This window comes from Carcharodon carcharias, chromosome 13 (assembly GCF_017639515.1).
Source record: "Carcharodon carcharias isolate sCarCar2 chromosome 13, sCarCar2.pri, whole genome shotgun sequence".
In the NCBI taxonomy this organism is placed as follows: Eukaryota; Metazoa; Chordata; class Chondrichthyes; order Lamniformes; family Lamnidae; genus Carcharodon; species Carcharodon carcharias.
In genome coordinates this window covers 15,876,245-15,899,988 of record NC_054479.1, presented here as the reverse complement: position 1 = coordinate 15,899,988, position 23,744 = coordinate 15,876,245, and the positions used below count along the sequence as shown (strand labels likewise).

Below are 23,744 nucleotides of genomic sequence, written 5' to 3'. Positions count from 1 at the left end.
AAAGGATATACTTGCCAATTCAGTGAGTGTTTAACTGTTTATGTGCTGTGACTATAAATGATACAAGCAGACCAGTCCTTGAGCTTTCAGTAAGAAAGGAAGATAGTCTTTGTTGTACTTAAACTGGTCTAAGAAGAAAGTAATAAAACCAGACACACACACACACACACACACACACGCACACACACACATTCAGAAACTCTCACACATGCACCCATGCACACGCACACACACTCTGAAATTCACACACAGAAATAAGTTACAGTGTGGGAGGATAGATTAAGTAACTTAAAATACTGTAAAGTTAAAGGGTACATAGCTTTTGAAGGTTGGTGACTTGGCTGGCTTCAGGCTGACATTGATGGTCCTTCTAGTTTGGTGTTGAGGCAGTTTATAGATGTAGATGGATGATTTATCTGTTCTTTTGAAGATCACAGCAGTGCAGTTGAGTTCTTTTTAAAATCTCTGTCCATGGCACATGGAGAGTCACAAACAGCAGACAGGGTTCAAAATTTACAAGTTGGATGGAGAGAGACCCACACTGGGACCTTGCTTCTTCAGAGTTTCAGTTGCTTGTGCTGGTCTGCAGAGGAAACTGGTGCTTAAACACACAAAGAGTTAGCTAGCCTGTCACATGACCTCTCTCCAATTACCCACTTACCTGAAATTTGGTTGTGGAATAGTGGATTTCACTTGCATGGATTACATGACCAGATGATACCTAGAAAAATTCCTTTCATGGCCAGAGTTGCATTGTCCAAGTAATTATGTCTAATGGTTTGTCTGCATCCAATTGAGTATCCAGGTGATTGCCTGGATGCTTTGCTAATGGGATAGGAGGTGGCGCCCATTCATACGCTTCAAGGCAATTGGTGATGCTTTGCAGACAAGTTGTCTCTATTTCAATAGCTTTGGAATGTAGAAGGTATGGTGATGCAAATTTGCAGCCATCTTTGACTGTGGTTTCAAGCCTTTTGAATGTGGCATTAAAGACCTGAATTTTTAGGATGGTGAGGTCTTGTTTCCCACAATCCGAAGAGTCGGCAGGGAACACACCCCTGCCGACTCTGACTGCCCTGCAGCCAATTTACACTCCAACAAGTGTCAGTTAATTGCAGGTGGGACTTCTGCCCCTCAATCAGGATGAAGCCCAGGCTTAGAGAGCTGCTGGCCAATCTGATTGGCGGAGACTACTTCCGGGAACCAGAGGCCCAGGTAAGTTCAGTAGATCCCAGGGTGGAGAGAGTAGGAAAGGCCTAGGGGCGCCACTATTCCACACCCCCACGCCCCCCCCACCCTTTCTGCCCGGGATGTAACTTTGAAGTATTTTGGGCTTCCCCCATGGAGTTTCAATCTTCCCGCAAGCCTAAAAATTGAGGCTGGGTGAGAAATGGCCATTGATTGGCCACTTAATGGCCTCAACTGGGGCAAGGGCAGATGCCCTGCCCACCCCCGCATAAAATTACTGTGTGGTCGGGGCGGAAAGGAGCCCAGAGGGAGTCCCGTCCCTTGAATTTCACACTCACCACCCCCCCCAACCCAAACCACCTACACACCAACATCCCCCACCCCCCCCCCCAACCCCCCACCACCAACACCAGTCTAAAAACCCACTGGTTGGGGTGCGTAAAATTCTGGCATAGTTTTTTTTTTTAATTCAATTTGTGGTTTCCAGCCAGTAAATTCATAAAAGTCCATTTTTATAAAGCATGGCTTTCATATCTCCCTTCATTAAAACTAGGCTGGAGGAGATACTTTATGGAACAAAATTTCCTCATAGTCTGAAGAGGTTATGCCAATTCAGTCGATATTCTTCCACTCACACCTCTGCAGCCTGAGGCATGTCCAACACTAATGACCTGATTTCAACATACTCCAAACCCATTCATGTACTCAGAGTTAAAGCTTGGCCCAAATAGCCAAGTGGTTATGGTACTGGGCTTGTAACCCCAAGATCAAGAGTTCAAATCTCACAATGGCAAACTATGAAACAATGTAACTTCATCTGAAACAGATGGAAATAGGTTTACTCAAAAGAGTATCAAGAGTTCAAATCTCACCATGGCAAACTATGAAACAATGTAACTTCATCTGAATAGGAACAGATGGAAACATGTTTGTACTCGAAAGAGTTACTCAGAGTTAAAATTGAGCCCATTACCTTCATAATTTGCAAATATTTCTGTTGATGTTACAATAATTGTATTGTTAAAGTTAAGGATAAACAGGTGGAAAGTGTTGATTTTTTTTAAGGATCTTGAGCACTTATGAAAAGGGGCTTCACTGGTGCGGAGGGGGTTAGGGAGGATTTTGATTTGATTTTGTAAGTTTCCTCTAAGACTTTTCTCTTGGTCACACTCCCCTACCTGAGGCTGTCACCCCTCTGATTTTTAGTTTAATTGGTTGATTGATTTTTGTTTCCAAAAAAGAGTCTGTAAAAAGGGACTTCACCGGTGCGGAGGGGGTTGGGGAGGGGGTTGGGGGTTTTTGGGAGGGCCTCCTCGTAAGCCTGCTCCCAGGCCTGGCCCAAGGTGGCCATCAACAGGTCCAGGCAGTGGGTGGTCGAGGTGGTCGCCCGGCCCAACTGTCTGCCCCTCTACACAGCTACGTTCACGGCCGAGTGGCCCCGGGAGGGAGCACGCGATGTTCGCCGGTACGCTAGCGGCGTCCCCCTGTCGGTGGCACCGTGGGAGGCTGGGGTGATATTTTGATTTGATTTCATAAGTTTCCTTTGAGATTAAAGGTTTCCCTTTAAATTGTTAATTTTGTTAATTTGACCATTTGTTTAAAAGTTGTACTCAGGAGGGCTGCTGGGACTTTGGGGCACTAGTAGCTAGGAGACAGAGATATACGAACAACATGAACCTACGAGCTAGGAGCAGGAGTAGGCCATTTGACCGCTCAAACCTGCTCCGCCATTCAATAAGATCTTGGCTGATCTGTTTGTGTTTCGAATCCCACGTTCCAACTGCCCCTGATAACCTTTGATTCCCTTGCCTTACAAGAATCTATTCACCCCTGCCTTAAGAATATTCAGTGAACCCGCCTCCACCACCTCCTGAGGCAGAGGGTTCCAAAGTCGCCCAACGCCCTGACAGAGATCGTTTCTCCTCATCTCTGTCCTCAACGGGCAACCCCTGGGGGCAGGAGTGTCTCTCATCGGGCGGGCGCACACCCGACCCGCATGAGAGTAAAATAGCGAGCGATGGCGTTGGGTGAGCGTCCCGACCTCATCGTGCACTCTCGCGATATTTCGTTCGGCGGGCACGTGCGAGAGGTGGCAGCACCCCCGCCGGCAGTTAAGAGGCCTATTAATGCCCTTAATCAATTAACTGACTCGAATTTTTCGCTGCCCGTCCCAACCGTTCGGTGAAATAGCAAAGGGGCCTTTGCATTTTTGGCGAAACCTCATCCATGGATGGGATGAGGTCGCGACTAGTGATTAAAAAAAAATACCCAAGTTTTAACACCCATATTTAACATGTCCCTGCTCGTGTGACAGAGTCACATGAGGGGGACATGTTTTCATTATTTTTCATATCTTTATTTTGAATGTTCAAAATATTCAGGTCCCTGACTGAGGCAGCTCTGTGCCTCAGGGAGCTTTAATTGCATGCTCCTGCGAATTTCAGACCTCCTCCCTCCCCCCACCCCGGCAACGCTGAGCCCTGCAGCGCCCGTTTCACACTGGCTGGCTGCTAATTGGCCAGCCAGCGTGAAATCGATGTCAGGGCCCGATCGCTTGGCTTCGCAACTGCTCCCGGACTCGCTCGCTGCGCCCGCCCGACGAGGGCAAAATTCTGCCCCTAATTTTAAAACGGTGCCCCCTAATTCCGGACTCACCCATGTCTACCTTACCAATACTGTTCGGGATATTATACACTTCAGTCAAGTCACCCCTCACTCTTCTAAACAAAGTGGAAGCAAGCCCAGACTGTCTAAATAAAGCAGAAAATGCTGGAAATACTCAGCAGGTCTGGTAGAATCTGTGGAGGGAGAAACAGAGTTAACATTTTGAGTCCGTATGACTCTTCTTCAGAGCAAAACGTTAACTCTGTTTCTCTCTCCACAGATGTTGCCAGATCTGTTGAATTTTTCCAGCATTTTCTGTTTTTATTTCAGGTTTCCAGCATCCGCAGTATTTTGTTATCTTCCCACCTGTCCAACCTATCCTCATAAGACAATCCGCTCATTCTACGTATCAATCTAGTGCACCTCAACTTAACCACGTCCAACACATTTACATTCTTCCTTAAATAAGGAGACCAAAACTGCACACAATATTGAGATGCGGTTTCACCAATGCCCTGTTTCACACCCTTAATTTTATGTTCAATCCCTCTCATAATAAAGGATAGCATTCCATCAGTCTTCTTATTTACTTGCTGTACCTCTATACCAACATTTTATTACTCATGCACTAAAACACCTAGATCCCTCTTCATCTCGGAATTCTGCAGCCGTTCTCCATTTAAGCAATACTCTGCTTTTTATTCTTCCTGCCAAAGTGAACAACTTCGTACTTTCCCACATTATACTCCATCTGCCAGATTTTTACACACTCAATCTATACACATCCATCTGTAATCTCCTGATGTTTTCTTCATAATGTGCTTTTCTATCTATCTTTGTGTCATTTGCAAATTTAGCTACCATGCCTTCACTCCCCTCATCTGAATCATTGACATAAATTGTAAAAGGTTGAGGACCCAGCACTGACCCTTGCGGGACTCCACTAGTCACATCCTGCCAATCAGTAAAAGACCCATACTCTCTGCGTTCTGCCAGCCAGCCAATCTTCTATCCATGCTAATATGTTACCCCTACACCATGAGCTTTTATTTTCCACAATAACTTTTGATGTGGCACCTTATCAAATGCCTTCTGGAAATCCAAGTACAGCATGTCTACAGGCTCCCCTTTATCCACAGCACATGATACTCCTTCAAATAACTCCAATAAATTGGTTAAACATGATTTCCCTTTCACAAAACCATGCTGACTCTTCCCAATTATCTTGAGTTTCCCTAAGTGCCCACCTATAACCTCCCTAATGATTGATTCTAGCACCTTCCCCATGGCCGACGTCAAGCTAACTGGCCTATAGTTTCCTGTTTTCTGCCTCCCTCCCTTCTTGAATGGAGGGGTCATATTTACTACTTTCCAGTCTGATGGAACCTTTCTAGAATCTATCTAATTTTGGAAAATTAACACCTTTGCATCTACTACCTCATTAGCCACCTCTTTTAAGACCCTAGGATGAAGCCCATCAGGATCCGGAGACTTGTCAGCCTGCAGCTCCATCAGTTTGCTCAGTACCACTTCCCTAGTGATTGTAATTTCACCAAGTTCCCTTCTCCCTTCCACCTCCTGATTTACAGCTGTTACTGGAATGTTTTTTGTATCCTCTATAGTGAAGACAGAAGCAAAATATTTGTTAATTTCATCACCATTTCCTTTTTATCCACTATTAACTCCCCATTGTCACTCTCTAGAGGACCAAAAACTCACTTACTCTTTTCCTCTTTTAAATATCTGTATCTAGCTACCATCCTCTCATACTCTAATTTCTTTCTGTTGATTAATCTTTTAGTCATTCTCTGCCATTCTTTATATTCTGACCAATCATCTAACTTACCATTCATCTTTACGCATCTTTATGCTTTTTCCTTAAGTTTGATGCTTTCCTTGACTTCTTTAGTTAACCACAGATGGTGGGTCCTCCCCTTAGAATTTTTCTTTATAGTAGGAATATACTTATTCTGAGAAGTCTGAAATATCCCCTTAAATATCAGCCACTGCTTCTCTGTTGATCTATCCCCTAACCTAGTATTCCAGTTCACTACAGCTAGCTCAGCTTTCATGCCAAAATAGTTGCCCTTATTTAAGTTTAAAATATTAGTCTTAGACCCACTCTTCTCCCTTTCAAACAGGATGTAAAATTCAGTCATATTGTGGTCGCTGCTACCTCGGGGTGCCTTCACTCTGAGATTATTAATTAATCCTGTCACATTACACAAAACCAAGTCTAATATAATCTGCTCTCTGGTTGGTTCCAGAGCATGCTGCTGTAAAAGAGTACCTCAAAAGCATTCTATGAACTTCTCATCCAGGCCACTACAACCAATCTGATTTTTCCAGTTTACATGTAAATTAAAATCACCCATGATTATTGCCATCTCTCTATCAGAAGCACCCAATATTTCTTCTTGTATACTTTGCCCTACATTGTGATTATTTTTAGGGGGCCAGGAGACCACTCCCAATGGTGACTTTTTCCCCTACTATTCCTCATCTCCACCCAAACTGATTCTACATCTTGATCTCCTGATCCAATGTCATCTCTAACTATTGCACCAGTGCCATCCTTGATCAACAGTGCTACCCTTCCACTTTTACCTAGCTTCCTATTCTTCTTGAATGTCATGTACCCCTCAATATTGAGAACCAAATCCTTGTCATCCTGCAGTCATGTCTTGGTAATGGCTCTTAGATCATATTTTTAACTTCAATGTGTGTTATCAATTCATTTACTTTGTTATGAATGCTGCATGCGTTCAGATACAGAACCTTTAGTTTTGTCTTTTTGTTATCTTTGTAACATTTAGTCTTGACTATTGGTGTATGCTTAGGTTTTATCTCTCTGCCCCTTCCTGCTATTCTATGACCCTCATTTCCCATATTACTATTATGGTCTCCTGCCTTGAATCTACCTTTTGTATTGCTACATCTACCCCAGTTTGATCCCTCACCTCCCTTGCTTAGTTTAAAGCCCTCTTGACTTGCCTAGTTATGCAATTTGCAAGTACACTCATCCCAGTATGGTTCAGGTATAGACCATCCCAAAGATACAGCCCCCACTTTCTCCGGTACTTGTGCCAGTGCCCCACAAACTGGAACCCACTTCTCCCACACCCGTCTTTGAGCCACACGTTCATCCCTCTAATCTTATTTGCCCTATACCAATTTGCATGTGGATCTGGTAATAATCCAGAGATTATTACCTTTGAGGTTCTGCTTCTCAATTTGGTACCTAGCTCCTCATACTGACTCTGCAGAACCTCCTTCCTTGTCCTGCCTATGTCATTGGTACCTACGTAGACGACGACAACTGGTTCCTCCCCTTCCTGCTGTAAGTTCCTCTCCAGCCCTGAGCAGATATCCTAAACTCTGGAACCAAGCAGGTAACACAAGCCACCTGGACTCTTGCTTTTTGCTGCAGAGAACATGTCAATCCCCCTCACTATACTGTCTACCTATACTATTACCACTACATTACTGTTTGCTCCCCCCACTTGAACAGCTTCCTGTACCATGGCGCTAAGGCCAGCCTGCTCATCCACCTTGTAGGCATGACTTTCGTCCACACAGTTTGTGAGCACCTCAAACCTGTTTGATGATTGCAAAGTCTGAGGCTCCTCCACTACTGTCTGCTCGGTCCCATTACCTGCCTCATTCCTGGCCCCATCTTCCTGTCCCTCACTGCTGACTCAAACAGACGATCCTATTCTAAGAGGTGTGATTGTCTTCTGGAACAAAGTGTACAGGTATTTTTCCCCTCCCTTATGTTGTGCAGTGTCTGCAGCTTGGCTTTCAGGTCAATAATTCTGATCCTGAATTCCCCTTGCTGCTTACACTTCCTGCAGCCGTGTTTGTCATGGATACGTAATGCTGCATTCTGTGAATAAACCCTCCGACAGGAAAAGGATCTGTGTCTAGTTTCATACTTCACCATCTGGCTGGGATCTATTTAATATTCATCTTCAACGTAATTATCTTTGGCTAAATAGCGGTAAGGTGCATTTGGGTGCCAGTGTGGAACTGGGATGAGACCACTCCATGGCCTTATCCATCGCATTTGGATTTGGTTTTTGAAGTAACAGTTGCTAAGGTGTTGGCAACAGCAACCTTTCACCAGCCATGCCTTGTGATGGAATAATTAGCATGTTTGGAAACATTGAAGAGAGTTGCGGCAGTGATTGAGCTATTTGGAGCTTGTAACTAAAAATGGAGCCAAGAACATTTTGAGTGAAGGGCATCGTACGTAGGCGGGAGCTTAGCCGCAGGGTGACTCTATAAAAAGTGTTTGCATTTATACAGCGCATCTCATGATCGCAGGACATCCCAAAGTGTTTTAAAGCTAATTCAGCTGAAGTTTGCTGTTGTAATGTGGACTATTTAAGCACAGCAAAGGTCCCACAAACAATATTGTGATAATGACCAGCTAACTTGGTTTGAGTGATGTTGGTCGACAGTTAAGTGTTGGCCGGGACACCAGGGATAAAGCACCTGCTCTTATTTGAAATAGTGTAATGGGATCTTTCATAGCCACCTGAGCAGTGTATATGTTCCTCGATGGTTTCAGCTGATCCCTACCACTTGAATGCTGGCTGACTGAATGTTTTTCATGCCCTTAGTGATGTGGTGGTATTTGTTGAACTCCTTGAGCCAAAGAACTATTTTAACTTCAAAAAGACTTTTCCAACCCAGTCAATCTCTGCTCCATCAGTTTACTCTTGTTCATCAGCAAAGTGATGGAAGGTGTCGTTGACAATGCTATCAAGTAGCACTTACTCTGCAATAACCTGCTCACTGGCAGTCAGTTTGGGTTCTGCCAGGGCCACTCAGCTTCTGACCTCATTACAGTCTTGGTTCACACATGGACAAAAGAGCTGAACGAAAGATATGAGGTGAGAGTGACTGCCCTTGACATCAAGGCTCATTCGACCGAGTGTGGCATCAAGGTGCCCTAGCAAAACTGGAGTCAATGGGAATAAAGGGGAAAACTCTCCACTGGTTGGGATCATACCTAGAACAAAGAAACATGGCTGTGGTTGTTGGAGGTCAATCATCTCAGTCCCAGAACATCACAACAGGAGTTCCTCAGGTAGTGTCCTAGGCCCAACCATCTTCAGCTGTTTCATCAATGACCTTCCTTCCATCATAAGAACAGAAGTGAGGATGTTCGCTGATGATTGCATAATGTTCAGCACCATTCGCGACTCCTCAGATACTGAAATAATCCGTGCCCATATGCAGCAAGACCTGGACAACATTCAGGCTTGGGCTGATAAGTGGCAAGTAACACACTCAAGTGCCAGGCAATAACTTTCTCCAACAAGAGATCCAAACACCTCAATTTAACATTCAATAGCATTACCATTGCTGAATCCCCCACTATCAATATCCTGGGGGTTACGATTGATCAGAAATTGAACTGGACTAGGCACACAAATATTGTGGCTACAAGAGCAGGTCAGAGGCTGGGAATCCTGCAGCAAGTAACTCACCTCCTGACTCCCCAAAGCCTGTCCACCTTCTACAAGTCACACATCAGGAGTGTGATGGAATATTCCCCACTTGCCTGGATGAGCACAACTCCAACAACACTCAAGAAGCTCGACACCATCCAGGACAAAGCAGCCCATTTGATTGGCACCCCATCCACACACATTCACTCCCTCCACCACCTTCCCACAGTAGCAGCAGTGTGTACCATCTACATGACGCACTGCAGCAACTCATCGAGGCTCTTTCGACAGCATCTACCAAACCTGCGACCTCTACCACCTAGAACAACAAGGGCAGCAGATATATGGGAACACCACCACCTGCAAGGCCCCCTCGAACCTACACACCAACCTGACTTGGAAATATATCGCTGTTCCTTCACTCTCGCTGGGTCAAAATCCTGGAACTGCTTACCTAATAGCACTGTGGGTGTACCTACACCACATGGAATGCTGAGGTTCCAGAAGGAGGCTCACCATCACCTTCTCAAAAGCAATTAGGGATGGGCAATAAATGTTGGCCTTGCCAGCGATGCCCACATCCTGGGAATGAATAATAAGTCTAATGATGAGCCTATCACAAGGGACCTCACAGCCACTTAAGATAAATGAAAGTGTGGGGAGAAAAAACAATGAAAGACCTGAGGAATTGTGGGTTTTTAAAATAGAAGCTCACAGCACAAGACTGAAGAACTAATAAATGTGTCCAGGGCATTGGTTAGGCCACAGTTAGAATTCTGTGTGTAGTTTCAGGCACCCTTTATAGAAACCATGCAACACTGATTTATCACGATGACAGTGGGGATGGGAAATTATAATCCTGAGGAGGGATTTGAGATACAGAGACAATTTCCACTGGAGCAGAGAAGGGTTAAAGAGTGTTGAATAGAGGGTTCTAAAATAACGAAGAGTTTTGATATAAATGATTAGGTTGTCGTTTCTTCTGGTGGATGAATCAGTGATGAGTAGATGGATTATGAAGAGGGAAGATAGGAGAAATGTCTTCATTTTCAAGGCTGGTGGAGCATAGAATGTTTTACCACAGAGAATGGTAGGGGATAGCATTGGGAAAGATGGTGAAATAGTTGAAGCAGGGAAGATGCTTGGCTAGTCAGTGAGAGCAAGGCAGTGTTAATTGTATCAACTGAATTTAAATACATGCAGTTGGAGGGCATTGATTGGATGGTTACTTTAGTAAGTAAAGAGACATTTACTGACACAAGTTCTGGAGATATATACCGTAACGATTCACTCTGTGAATAAATCTATACCAAGTAAAGATTAGCTCTGGTTTCTTCCTTCATTGACGAGCTATCAGGAGTATCACAAGCAGCAGGATTAATTGGGGTGTGCTCCAGTAAAGACCTAGTAATAATGGGCCATGTGACCTCTTTCTCTGCTAAGCATTTAGGTTCCCATGGATTATGGACTGACATCCCTGTGGAACTGATGATAAAAAAATAGCTTTAGGTGCTTGTCACTGAAAAGGGATGCACATAGGATATGATGGCCCAGTTGGATTATGTTGGTACAAGTTAAATATTTCTTAGTAAGTCAGTATTCAGGAATTGAGCGGTATTGCACATTGATTTGAAGACTAAAGCCCTAAGTAGTTGTCATGGTGATGTACATGATTCTGAATACTGAGTGCATGTTATAATTGAATAATTGGCACTAAATGAAGTAAAAACAGTTATAAACTATATTGTTAATCATTTTTTATGGTGGTGTCAAGTTAACTAATAACTGTTTAAAGTGCTTCTCTAATCAAAATGTACTATATAGTGCTACTTTCTAACTTAAACACAGCCAAGGGAATGAAATCAACAACTTCCTCTTTCTCCAATTGGCTGGTGAATCATTGCAGAAAGCAGATAATCTTTTTTTAACTAAAAAAAAGTAGACTGCTGAAAGGCCTCAGTATTCCTATTTACAGCGAGGCACTGAAACATAACAAAGTTGCTGTGATCTCTTGTATTTTGCAGTGAATTTTTATTGATGTTTGACTTATTTCAGCGTCTAATAAAGTTGGTAGAAAAATGATTGAGTGACATTTGAAAACTTGCCTGTGCTGAGTTAGTTGTTCTTGGTTTCTTCATATGTGTTTTGTGTGTGCCTGTGTTATAGAATCATAGAATGGTTACAGCACAGGAGGAGGCCATTCGGCCCATTGTAACTGTGCCAGCTCTCTGCAAGAGCATTAGAGCAATGCACCTAGAGCCATTCCCAATTAGCTCTGCAAATCTTTCCTCTTCAGACAATGATACAAACCTTCCTTTGGAGACCTTGATTGAATCTACTTCCACCGCAGTCTCAGAACATTCCAAATCCTAACAACTAGTAGCCTAATTAAATTTTACCTCATGTCACCATGGCATCTTTTGACAATCACCCAATCAACATCCTCTGGTTTATAATCTTTCCACCAATGGGAACAGTTTTTCTCTCTCTTTTAATCTATCCAGATCCTTTGTGATTTCGAACACCTCTTTCAAATCTCTTTCTAACTTAAACACAGCCAAGGGAATGAAATCAACAACTTCCTCTTTCTCCAATTGGCTGGTGAATCATTGCCTTCTCTTTTCCAAAGAGAACAGCCCAGCTTTTCCAGTCTACCTACGTAACTGAAGTTTCTGATCCCCGGAACCATGTCTGTGAATCATTTCTGCAGTGTGCGTGCGTGTATAAATGTCAGTCAGAACAGTATTGGGATAACCTGTAACACCCACTTTCTCGTCTCGCTGACATAGCAGAAAAGGAGGTTTGTGGGGAGGTAGTATTTGAAGCTGATTGGTGCTTGTGGAGCTGTACCTCTTGAAGGAGTCAAATGCCATCAACAACATTTTTCCAATAGTATTTCTTCAGTAGTGATGTAAAAAGAGGATACTGAGCATTACACTGCCCCTTATCTAAACAAATTCCTTCTGTGGGTGAAGGATGTTTATCATGGGGGAGGGCGAACTGATGCACACATGCAGGTTTGCTTGACTTTCACTGCCGCCATTACCCCACTGACCTGGACAGAAGTTCCCCAGCTTCAGAGCTTCACATGCCCAAACCTCACGTGTTCATAGTTTCTCATGATCACCGACTCTGCCCGGTACCAGCGGCGGATTCTGTACAGTAGAAACCGGTCCTGACTGGTTGGAGACTTTCCCAGGTTTTGGGTGAGAGGTTGATGCAGTCCATTAATGTAAAATCTGCACTGCTGGCCTACAGGTATTATATTTGGTTGAATCTCCTGAGGAATGGCTATCACTGTTGGATTGTCACTCTGTTCCCATTTTCTTACCTTGCACCGGCGCTTCACATTTCTCACTCGGACTTCTGAACTGGGCCTCTTCAGAAAGGCCTGTCTTTCATGGTGCAGCATCATTAGGGGAAGCCGAGCCACAACTTTTTATGGCACCAGCTGCTATATTCTGGTGAATTTAAAGGCCTCAAAACCACTTTGTTAAGATTTGGAGAGATGCTAAGTGTGTAAGGTCAGTAGGTGAGGGAGTAGGGTGGCAGGTGAGTGGGTGAGGGGGTAGGGTGGCAGGTGAATGGGTGAGGGGGTAGGGTGCAGGTGGGTAGGTGAGGAAGTAGAGTGCCAGGTGTTTGAGGGGATAGGGTGGCAGGCGGGTGGGTAAGGGAGTGGGGTGGGTCAGGGAGTCAGGGGGGATAGTTGGGGGTCAGGGTACAATTGAGGTATAGCCAGGGGGGTCCTGTGGGGAGTCGGGAGGTTAGTGGTATAGCTACCCAGGAGTTAGAACTGGTTTTAATGCTTCTAACCTGTCCTGGGTAAATATTCAGATAAGAGAGTTGGAACCATCTAAAGTTTCTGACTTTAACTCAGAGTTTTAGAGGGTTCCAGATGCAGGGGAATTACCCATCGGAAGTCCAAACTTCCCCAGCCAATCACACATTGTCAGTGCGTCAGGATTTCTCAGGGGTCCCCAGCGCAGTTTCCGGGGTATGACCATCCGGAGATTGGAAGTTCTGGGCCATTATTTGTATGGCTGGGGAAGCAGTTACAGTTCAATATCGAGGTTAACAATTCACTCAACGGCTCCAGCTGACGCAGAATGAATAGTTCTGATGCCACCAGGAATGGATCTCTCAGGGCAGGAGTTCAGGATGTGGGTGATGGTCTGACTTGGATGGCCACAATCACAATTTGAGCCTAGAGGTGAAGTAAGATGTCAGTCTGCCCATTGCTGGAAGAACTTGCAATTAGCTCTAGTGGAGGTAGGCATTTCTGTTCATCTCTGCTGTCCTCATATTGTGCTGCGGCATTATCACTACCTGGTTTATATTACAGCACTAACATTGAAAGTAGGACTGTGCCTGGGGGTATAGCTGTAACAAATATACAGGATTCTTTTATAGTTGAGAGTAAACTGCCATTACTCACTGTCATAATTCACATCTCCTCGCTATTCATATTGGAAAAGCTGATCCCTGTGTGAGTGCCTATTTATTTTTCAGATGTTACACTGTTATTAATACATTACTTGGAGAGATTTTCAGAGCTGCTCAGAATAGTGGAAGGCTGTGAAGTTGGTGATTTTCCTACGCTCCTGCAGCACTCCCTCCCACTGTGTCTCCTTCATTACTCTTTGAGATACAAGTTTGTCAACTAAGACAATGAATCATTAGTTAGTGTTTACATGGGGAAGTGCGAAAGCGCAGGTGTAGTTTTCAAATAGTGTGTGTCTGGTTTTCTGTTTCTGACAGGGCTGTGATCATTATCATTGCCTAGAGCCTACTACTCACTGAGATGGCAAACTCGTCAAGTGTAATTCAAACACAATTTGGGTGGAGAGGGGTGTGAGGGGAAGGGTTTGACTCCAAGGACAGGAGGATTGTGGGTTGGTGGGAAGTAAGGAAAAACACCCAAACAATTTTAAATTTCAAACTAGACTTCAACTTACCTCCAAATCCCACACGCCAACCCCCATCCCCTGACATATTCCTTATTTAACAGAAGTGGATTCATTTCATCCATTCACTATTACAGAGGCAGTTTCACAGTGTTACCAGTGTGAATTTATTGTTAATATAGACAAGAGGCTGGGGTCCAGTGGCTACATACCCAGGATAAATTCAACATGCAGTCAAACACCTGAAGGTTTTTTTAAGGGGTCACGTTGAGTTACTTTGTGATTCTAAACTCAAGATTTACAAATGATGCCGGCAACGTTTGTTGGAACTAATCTAAAGCATAAAAACGGGCCATTCAGCCCATTAGATTCATGTCAGTATTTATGCTCACCCCTCTTTATCTAACCATATCAGCTCCTTCTAATCCTTTCCCACCCATGTTTTATCCAGCTGCTATTTCAATGCAACTTTGCTATTCATCTCAACCACACCTAGTGGTTGTGAGTCCCACATTCTAACCAATCTTTGGGTAAAGAGGTTTCTCCTGAATTCCCTATTCGATGTATTAGTTACCATTTTATATTTATAGCTCCTAGCTTCACCTGTAAGTGGAAACATCTCATAGCATTGCTGAGGTAGTGTATTTACTATCCAAGCCACCTGGAAAGGGGTTGACCTTTTTTTTGAACACTATTATTCAGACAATGAGACTTTGAGTTGTTGTGAAGTGTCATTGTCTGAGGAAACTTATATACAACTTGCAAAACGTAGACATCTCAGGTTAAGGGTCGTATCTATGAATGTTAGTTCAGCTCTCCTATTCAAACATCACTGGATGTAGTCATTAATCTCAGCACTCCAGCTTTGACTGTGCTCTCTCACATAACTAGACTGCTGCTTATCTCATTCTCAAACTGGCTGACAGATTTTCTGCTTCACTTCGTTTTTTTATGTATGCTTTCACTTTAGAAGAACTCCTCTCTGCATTCCTTTATTGTTCACCTGATTCTCTTAAGGAGGAAAATGGCAACAACACACCTCCATCTTTTTCACTTATCCTGCTTCCTCAAGCTGTCATGTACGAATCAGTTCCCCTGATGTTTACCTATAAAGGATCACCTAGAATCTACAGCACAGAACAGGCCTTTCAGCCCATTCAGTCCATGCTGGTGCTCCATTTGAGCCTCCTCCCATCCTCCCTCATCAAACTTTATTTGGATAACCCTCTATTCCCTTCTCGCTGATGTGTTTATCTAGCTTCCTCGTAAATGCACCTATACTACTCACCTCAACTACTCCCTCTGGTAGTGAGTTCCACATTCTAACCACTCTCTGAATTCTCTATTTGAATACTTGACTATATTAATGGCCTCTTGTTTTGCACCTCCCTGCATTGGATGTCCTCACTATTAGGGTTTATTTGCCCTTCCAAGAGATTTGTACTTATAAAAATAGCCAAATAAAATGTGGCTTTCAATTGTAATTCTTTTCTTCATCTAGTCTATAAATCATAGGTTCATATACCTCAGAAGGAGGCCATTTGGCCCATTGTACCTGTGCCAGCTCTTTGACAGAACTATCCAAATATTCCCACTCCACTGACCTTTCCCCCTTGCCCTGCACTTTTACCCCCTTCAAGTATTTATCCGATTCCCTTTTGAAAATTACTATTGAATATTCTTCCACCACCCTTTCAGGCAGCATAATCCAAATCATAGAACCTCACTGTGTTAAAAACAAATTCTCCTCATCACATCTCTGGCTCTTTTACCAGTTACCTTAAATCTGTGTCTTCTGGTAGTGCAATCATTTTCTCCTCATTGGTCTATGACGGCCTCTATTAAATCTCTCCTAAACCTTCATTGCTGTAAGGAGAACAATTCCAGCTTTGCTAGTTTCACCACGTAACTGAAGTCCCTCATCCCTGTATCATTTTCTTAAGATACCTTTCCTAAACTCAGCCTACAATTAGACACAATGCTCCAGCTAAGCCTTAACCAGTGATTCGTAAAGAAGACAAGGATCAATATTCAAGCATCATTCCACACTCTATCTTATTACAAAGGCCAACAATTATAGAGAACCAGCCCATTATTAGATGTCTCACAGAGCTAATTATAAACTTACATATTGTTACCAATGAGTCAAGCTTAAATTCATTTTCAAACTGCAAATACCACTGACACAAAGGGAGTTGATTAAACATTATTAAGGCTTAATAGAAATGCATTATACTGAGCCTTGAACAGACCAAACTTATCACAGCTGCTCCCAATACCAGCATCATTTTATATTTTACAGGTCTAGTATGTGTGAACGCCTCCAAAGGGTCAAGTAGGAGTCATTTTATTTGAACTGCCAAAATTGATCAGCATTGTTTTGAGGTTTCTTGGCCAATGTGTGGGATTTGGTGTACAATTTGGTAATTGGATGCCAGCTCTCCTGCCTTTTTTAACTCCAGGACACATATTAGAACCCAGTTTCAAAAAGATAAACTGAAAGATTCTGTATGCTTCTGCTTCATGGGCCTTACATAAAATGTGTTCTTTGGGCAGCCTCCACTGCAATAGTTACCGATCTCACTCAGGGAGAGGAAGCTCGGTGTGGGAAACAAAGAATAATTACATTAGGGGACAGGGAAATGGATTGAAGGCTGTGAATAAACCATATTGCAGGGCAGTGCAGAAAAAAAGCCTTGCTCTGCACCTGTGCATCATACTCTTTGACCTGGGTTTGCTTCAGGGAGAAAGCAGAAATTATTTGGATGTTGAATGACACTGTAAGATGGCCAATGTTGGAGCAACTGCCTGTTATATGTCTCCCTTAACATTCCATTGCATCAAAGTCAATGAACAGGAAAATTGAGAATTGTTCGCTGGGTAACTGCTCCGATTGCACCCACAGTCAGAATGAGCTCGCCTGCAAATAGCAAAACTCTCCTTTCCTTCTTATAACAAAGACAAAAAATGTCCACCACAATGTAAAGAAAGATTTAGGGCAGAATTTTTCTCCCTCAGTGGGGCCAAAAATTGCACTGCAGGCCAGCTTACATGTTTGCTGGCACCATCCCACACCCCGGGGTCAGTTTCCTGGAGGCAGGGCAATTTGCCCGCAAGTGATGGGTAACCAATTAAATGGAATTAAAGACCTGTCAAAGCCTTTTGTCGGAGGTTGACTGGAAAATTCTCCCAGTCGGCCCCTGGGCCCTGGAGGTGTCAGGTATTAGGCCAACTGCCTGTATGTGGCCTCCTGTTGCCAAACTGTGGGACTAGCCCGCCAGGTAGGCCTTGAAGACTCCACACCTGCCTGGCCACAGCTAAGGCCAATAGAGGCTCCCCCAGTGCTGATTCTATTTTTACTTTAAAAATTTAAAAAGCTGGAGAGAGGACACCTCAGGATTCAGACGCCCTCCTCCTACCTGAAAAGACAGATTACTGCTTCTTCCGATATTATGATAGCACCTTGGTTGAGCTGGAGGGTTTTGGATTGACCCTCTCGCTTCGAAAGTTCAGTCACCGTTCTTAATTGGACAACGAGCCCAGTCATTCTGGGAAAAATCACTGCCTGGTGACTTTTCCTCACACAATGCGGGTCTGTGACATTCATTTGAGCCCGACGTTGGAGTCCCAATTTGTAGTAATTATAGTTTTGGGAAATGTGGGACTGTGGCTTTAAAAATAATCCTGTGTTGTAAGATCACATGATCTGTGTAAACCAATGGGCTAACAGCGCATTATGGAGAGTGTAGTTGCTGTTGCTGTCTTGTAAATAAAGTTAAATCTTTCCACTAAGAAAAGTTGTCTGAGGATCAACTCTAAAACAAACTGGTGACGAGGATAAATCAGATTCGGTGTTGTACCTTGCCCAGAAATTGTATCTAAGTTTGTTAAAAAGAAGATATACTCATCCAAAATGCCACAGTTTGGCAGAATTCATCCCTTTGAGCCAGCCACAGACAATTGGCCTAAATATATAGAACGTCTTGTGTTCTTTTATCAAGCAAATGAAATCACGGAAGAGGAAAAGAGGAGAGCGATACTGCTGAGTATTTGTGGGAGCGGGACCTAGGCCTGAATTTTTCAGTCGGAGTGCGGGGGTGGGCCCGATACGCCGGCACATAAAATAACGCGCGATGAGGTTGGGGGTGCGTTGGCAGCTCTGTGCCTCAGGGAGATTGAAGCGATCATGCGGAAGAGCATTGTCCCCGTCTCTCCCTCCTCCCACGGCCTGCACAGGTAGCGCTGCCGCTCGCATCTTACGCAGAGTGGGCCTTAATTCGCCCGCCTGCGTAAAATGGCCGCACAGAGTCGATCGCGGGCAGCGGTCAGCTCCGCCACCACCCCTGCCCGCTCCCGCCAAGCCCAGCCGCTGCCTGAAAAATTCAGGCCCTGCGGTTTAATTCGAAGCTTCTCGGCCCTCAGATTCGAAGACTTTCAGCGAGTTAGGAGACTTTGTTAAGGGGACATTTTCAACCCAAGCCCTCAGTCACAATGCAGAGGTTCAGGTTCATTTCACAAGATAGAGCCCCGGGGGAGACAATTGCTACCCAGGTGGTGAAATTAAAACACCTATCGGAATATTGTCATTTCGGTGAAGCCCTGAATGACACGCTCAGAGATCGTCCTCTTAGCCGAGCGGGAACGGGCGGCTGAAAGGGGCGCGAGAAACCGGGACTCTGCCTCCGCTGTGAAGCGGGAAACAGCCCCCGCTAACCGAAAAATAACTGTATTTGAGGAGGAACCAATCAGTCCTCTAGCGATCGAATCTGGGGCACGGGCGGCTGTCAAGCTCCGAATTAAACTGTAGGGCCTGAATTTTTCGGTTGGTGGGAGGGCTTGGCGGGATTGGCGGGAGCAGGAGGGGGGGTGGTCGTGGTGCTGACCGCCACTCGCGATCGGCCCCGTGCCACCGTTTTACGCGGGCAGGTCAATTAAGGCCCGCCCAGTGTAAGACGCAAGCGGTAGAGCGCTACCTGTGCGGGCAGGGGGAGGAGGGAGAGTTGGGGACAATGCTCTTTCGCCTGAGTGCTTCGATCTCCCCGAGGCACGGCATGCTCCCCGAGGGGTACAGGGAGACACCTTCAGCGGAAATTGGTGGCTGAAACGATTCTTGATTTTAAGAAAGCGTTAGAAATAGCGCTGACGATAGAAAGCGCTGTAAGGGACTCACCAGCAATTCAAGGGGTGCAAAATGGTGGCGTTCTCCTAGCTGGGTGGCAGCCGAAATAGTTGTGAAAAGCCGGGACTCCACCGTGAAGCAGGAAGCAGCCCCCGCTAACCGAAAAATGAGAGGAGACAACTTAACAACCAAATGGAAAAATCATTTCATTCGACGTGGAAACAATCTGTCTTCTAGCGATCGGCAATTTAAAAATGTAGAATATTATTTTTGTCACAGAAGTGATTACATAATGTAACAGTGCAAAGTGAGATTTAAACAGGCTTCCAAACAACAATCGAAGTCCAATGATGTCAAGAGTGTAGAAGACCCAGAAACAACCAGTTCTGACATTTATTCGTTATCCAACAAGAAAGCTGGGAAGACAGAGCCAATATTTGTTACAGTGCAAGTGAATGGTAAACCCTTAAAAATGGAAGTAGACATGGATGCCACTGTATTAGGAGAACACACTTTCAGTTATTTAAATAAAGGTGATCAACAATTAAATTTGGAACAAAAATCTGCAAAGATGAAAACATACACAGGTGAAGGAATCCAAATAAAAGGTATCGCCAGAGCATTATCGACACCAATTGGCACAGCTACCAGTGATAGTGGTAGAAGGTGAAGAGCCAAACCTTCTAGGGCGTGATTGGTTGAAGGAAATTAAATTAAACTGGTCTGAGATCTTCCAGTTGTGAGCAGGTGGACTGCCAGAGCTGCTAAAAAAATGACACCGTCTTCAAGGATGAACTTGGAAAAATCTAAGGCTACCAGCTAAGTTTTACGTGGATCCTCGCTTCTTGAAAGCAAGACCAGTGCCATACACCCTGAGAGAGAAGGTTGATGCTGAGCTGAACCGGCTAGAGAGGCTGGTTGTCATACAAGTGGTTCAGTTCTCAGAGTGGGCGGCACCCATAGTCCCTGTCCTTAAACCAGACCAGACTGTCCAGATCTGTGGGGACTATAAACTAATGGCCAACAGAGCAGCCAAACTGATATTCCCAAGATTGAAGGCCTATATGCCAAACTAGCAGGAGGGACAACGTATACAAAGCTTGACATGAATCACGCACATCAGCAACTGGAGCTGGACAACACCTCTCGGGAATTCGTAACCATAAATACCCACAAAGGGTTATAACTGAAAAAGAACGTTCTCAGATCGAAAACGAAGGTCTTTTGATTACTTTTGGTGTAAAAAAAATTCCACCAAAACGTGCACGGGTGACATTTCACGATAGTATTAGATTACAAACCACTTTTGGATCTGTTTAGCAAGGAAAAGGCTATACCTCCCATAGCTCCTGCAAGAATACAAAGATGGGGCCTAATTTTGGCAGTATATGAGTACACCTTTGTACATAGACCAAGGATTCATATAGCAAATACCGATGCCCTAAGTTGCCTCCTTTTGCAAGAGAATGATGGAAATGTCCCAGTTCCACAGGAACTCGTGTTAGTGATGAATTTTCTAGATTCCTCACCAACCTGCCAGGCAGATTAGAAACTGGACAAATCATGATCGAGTCCTGTATCGAGCGAGAGACCAAGATTGGTCCATGATTGGTCCCAGGAAACAGTCTCTGAATTGAAGCCATTTGTCAACCGAAGGCACGAGATAAGCAGTAAAGATGGTATTCTATAATGGGGTGCACATGTAATAATTCTTGCACAAGAAAGTGAACCACTTTTAGTTGAGCTACACAGTGTCCATCCAGGGATCTCCCGGATGAAGATGATAGTGCGGAGTTATCTGTGGTGGCTGGGATGGATGGCGATATTGAAAATGTGGTAAAACACTGTGTGCACTGTTAACGGCTACAAAAGTTGCCGGTGGCAGCCCCATTACACCCATGGGAATGGCCTGCTAGACCCTGGATGCGATTGCACATTGGCTATGTCGGTTCTTTCCTTGGGATCATGTTTCTACTGATTATAGATGTTCATTCCAAGTGGTTAGACATTTATGAGGTATGGTCACCAATGTCCAGCGTTACTATAGAAAAACTACACCAGAGCTTCGCCACCCACACGTTGCCAGAGGTAATCGTCTCAGATAATGTTACTGCATTTACAAGCGCGGGGTTCCAACGCTTTGTCAGCCTCAATGGTATCAACCACTGAAGACTGCACTGTACCATCCATCATCAAACAGATTGGAGGAAAGAGCAGTGCAAACTTTTAAGGTGGGAATGAAAAAGTTAACAGATGAATCGTTGGAGACCAAACTTGCTTGTTTTCTATTTCACTACAGAACAACCCCTCACACTACGACAGGAGCAACACCTGCAGAATTACTGATGAGGCACTGTCTTCGGACAAGACTAAGCCTGATAGTTCCCAATTTGATGGGGAAGGTGGAGAAAAGTCAAGGGAACCAAAAAACGACTCATGATTTCCATAGTCGTGAGCAACAATTTACTGTTGGAGAAGCAATATATGTGAAGAATTTCAGTGGAGGACTGAGGTGGTTACCTGTAAAGTGCTGTAAAGAGGGTCGGATCACCCATAAGCATGTGGATCATTTAAGAAAAAGAGAGATACCCCAAGAAAATGATGCACCACCTGTAACCATTACTGAAACAGTGGTTCCTGTTGAAGTTGCTCAGCCAAGGACAGACATGCCCAATGTCTCTGTCAGAATCAAAGACACTGAACTGCCAGTGCCTAATGAGGTACCTGGTGTTAATGTGGTTCCAGAAAATGTATTTGCTACAAAAGAATCTGAAGTTGTGGAGCTGCAACGTTCCATGTGGATCAGGAAACCACCTGAAAGGCTGAATTTGTAACTTCATGACCTGTGTAAATATTGTAGTGTCATGAAATAAATATGCTTGTAAATACAAAATGTACAGGAAAGTTTAAAGGGGAGGAATGTAGTAATTATAGTTTTGGGAAACGTAGGACTGTAGCTTTAAGAATAATCCTGTGTTGTAAGATCACATGATCTGTGTAAACCAATGGGTTAACAGCATTGGGAAGCTCTACAGGGGAGCTCTTCTTTAGTTATGGAGTTTGATGCACAGCTGTAGCTGCTGCTGCTGTCTTGTAAATAAAGTTAAATGTTTCCACCTAGAAATGTTGCCTAAAGATCAACTCTATAACACAATTCAAAATCCTGTCGTTAGTCTTTAAAGAGGTAACAAGTTATTGGTTCCTATGGTAATTATGGCATTATTTAGTGAGTAAAATACTTTAAGAATAATGCTTGTTAAGGACTTTAATACCCAATAGGAGAGTAGCGCAAGCTACCTCTGTAGTTAGTAGTCTAGAGATAGAGTTTGAAGTGAAAGGACATGTGTAGTTGCTACTAAGTACCCTTGTAAATAAGCTAAAAGTTCCCACCTAAGAAGTGTCTGCTGATCAACTCTATCAATAGTACCAACTCAGCCACCTCTCACAACAGTTCCAGAGTGGTAACAAATGCAATGACAGAGGTGTCATCATTACTCAGCCTCTTGACCCCATTTGCCAGCTCAAATTACTTTAGTGACTCAGCATTAACGCCATGACAAAATCCACTGCATAGCACTAGTAAATATTTGTAATTGTAGAACTGGATTTACATCAGGAAATGTGACAGTGTTGAGTCACCATTGGTGATGAAAAGACCAAACATATTATTGTATCCAAACTAAAATCTAAAAGCTTAAATGAAGGGAATTCTGGCACAGCTCAGCCAAGGTATCATCGTGCAGTTGACTCTCAGGATGTATTAGTAGAACTACACAGTCATGAGAGAAAGTAGACAGATTTTGGAAAAGATATCAAGGATGAAAATTCTTCCTTAAAATGCAGAATAGCTCATCATTCATTTAACCGCCATTCCTTAGTAATGTTCAGTGTGTGGATATTTTTTTTAACTTGGCAGGCATCTCAGGTGGAGAGCCTGATGGCGATGAAACAGACCCTACAAGCGGATCTCGAAACGTCAATAAAACGGATTGCCGACCTGCAGACTGTCTTGGAGGAGGAGTCTAGTGATGAAAGTGATGATGAAGCTGAAAGGTAATGTCTTGAGTCTAAAACAAAAAAGCGACAAAGTGTATTTGGTTACAAACTTGGGTAGAAATACAGACCAATAGTTACTGAAAGCAGTTCAATTCCTGGAGCCAAAAAACCCCCAGATTCAATCATCTGACAGTTAAACAAGCCAAAGTCTTTGGGAATGTCATGATGGGAACTACTTTAAGAAAAATCCCTGTAAATTCTGAAAGTTTATGTTCCAGAATGGCCACATTCAAGCTGTACTTAACTACCAGATTAGCACTCTTTATTCATCCCAGAGATGTGGGAGTCACTGACAACATTTGTTGCCCATCCCTAATTACCCTTGAAATTGAGGGCTTGCTAGGCCCTTTCAGACGGCAGTTAAGAGTCAACCACATTGCTGTGGGCCTGGAGTTACATGTAGGCCACCCAAGC

The 23,744-nt window shown here is 43.9% G+C and overlaps 1 protein-coding gene across 4 annotated transcripts in view; it reads left to right on the top strand.

Moving 5' to 3' along the window:
- Window positions 1–23,744, top strand: part of LOC121286299 (unconventional myosin-XVIIIb-like) — a 341,286-nt gene that overhangs the window by 295,867 nt on the left and 21,675 nt on the right. For all 4 annotated transcript variants that reach the window (XM_041203361.1, XM_041203360.1, XM_041203359.1 and 1 more), the window contains exon 38: window positions 23,191–23,327. In XM_041203361.1, coding sequence (XP_041059295.1) covers window positions 23,191–23,327 — 137 coding nt within the window. The remainder of the gene's footprint in view (window positions 1–23,190; window positions 23,328–23,744) is intronic.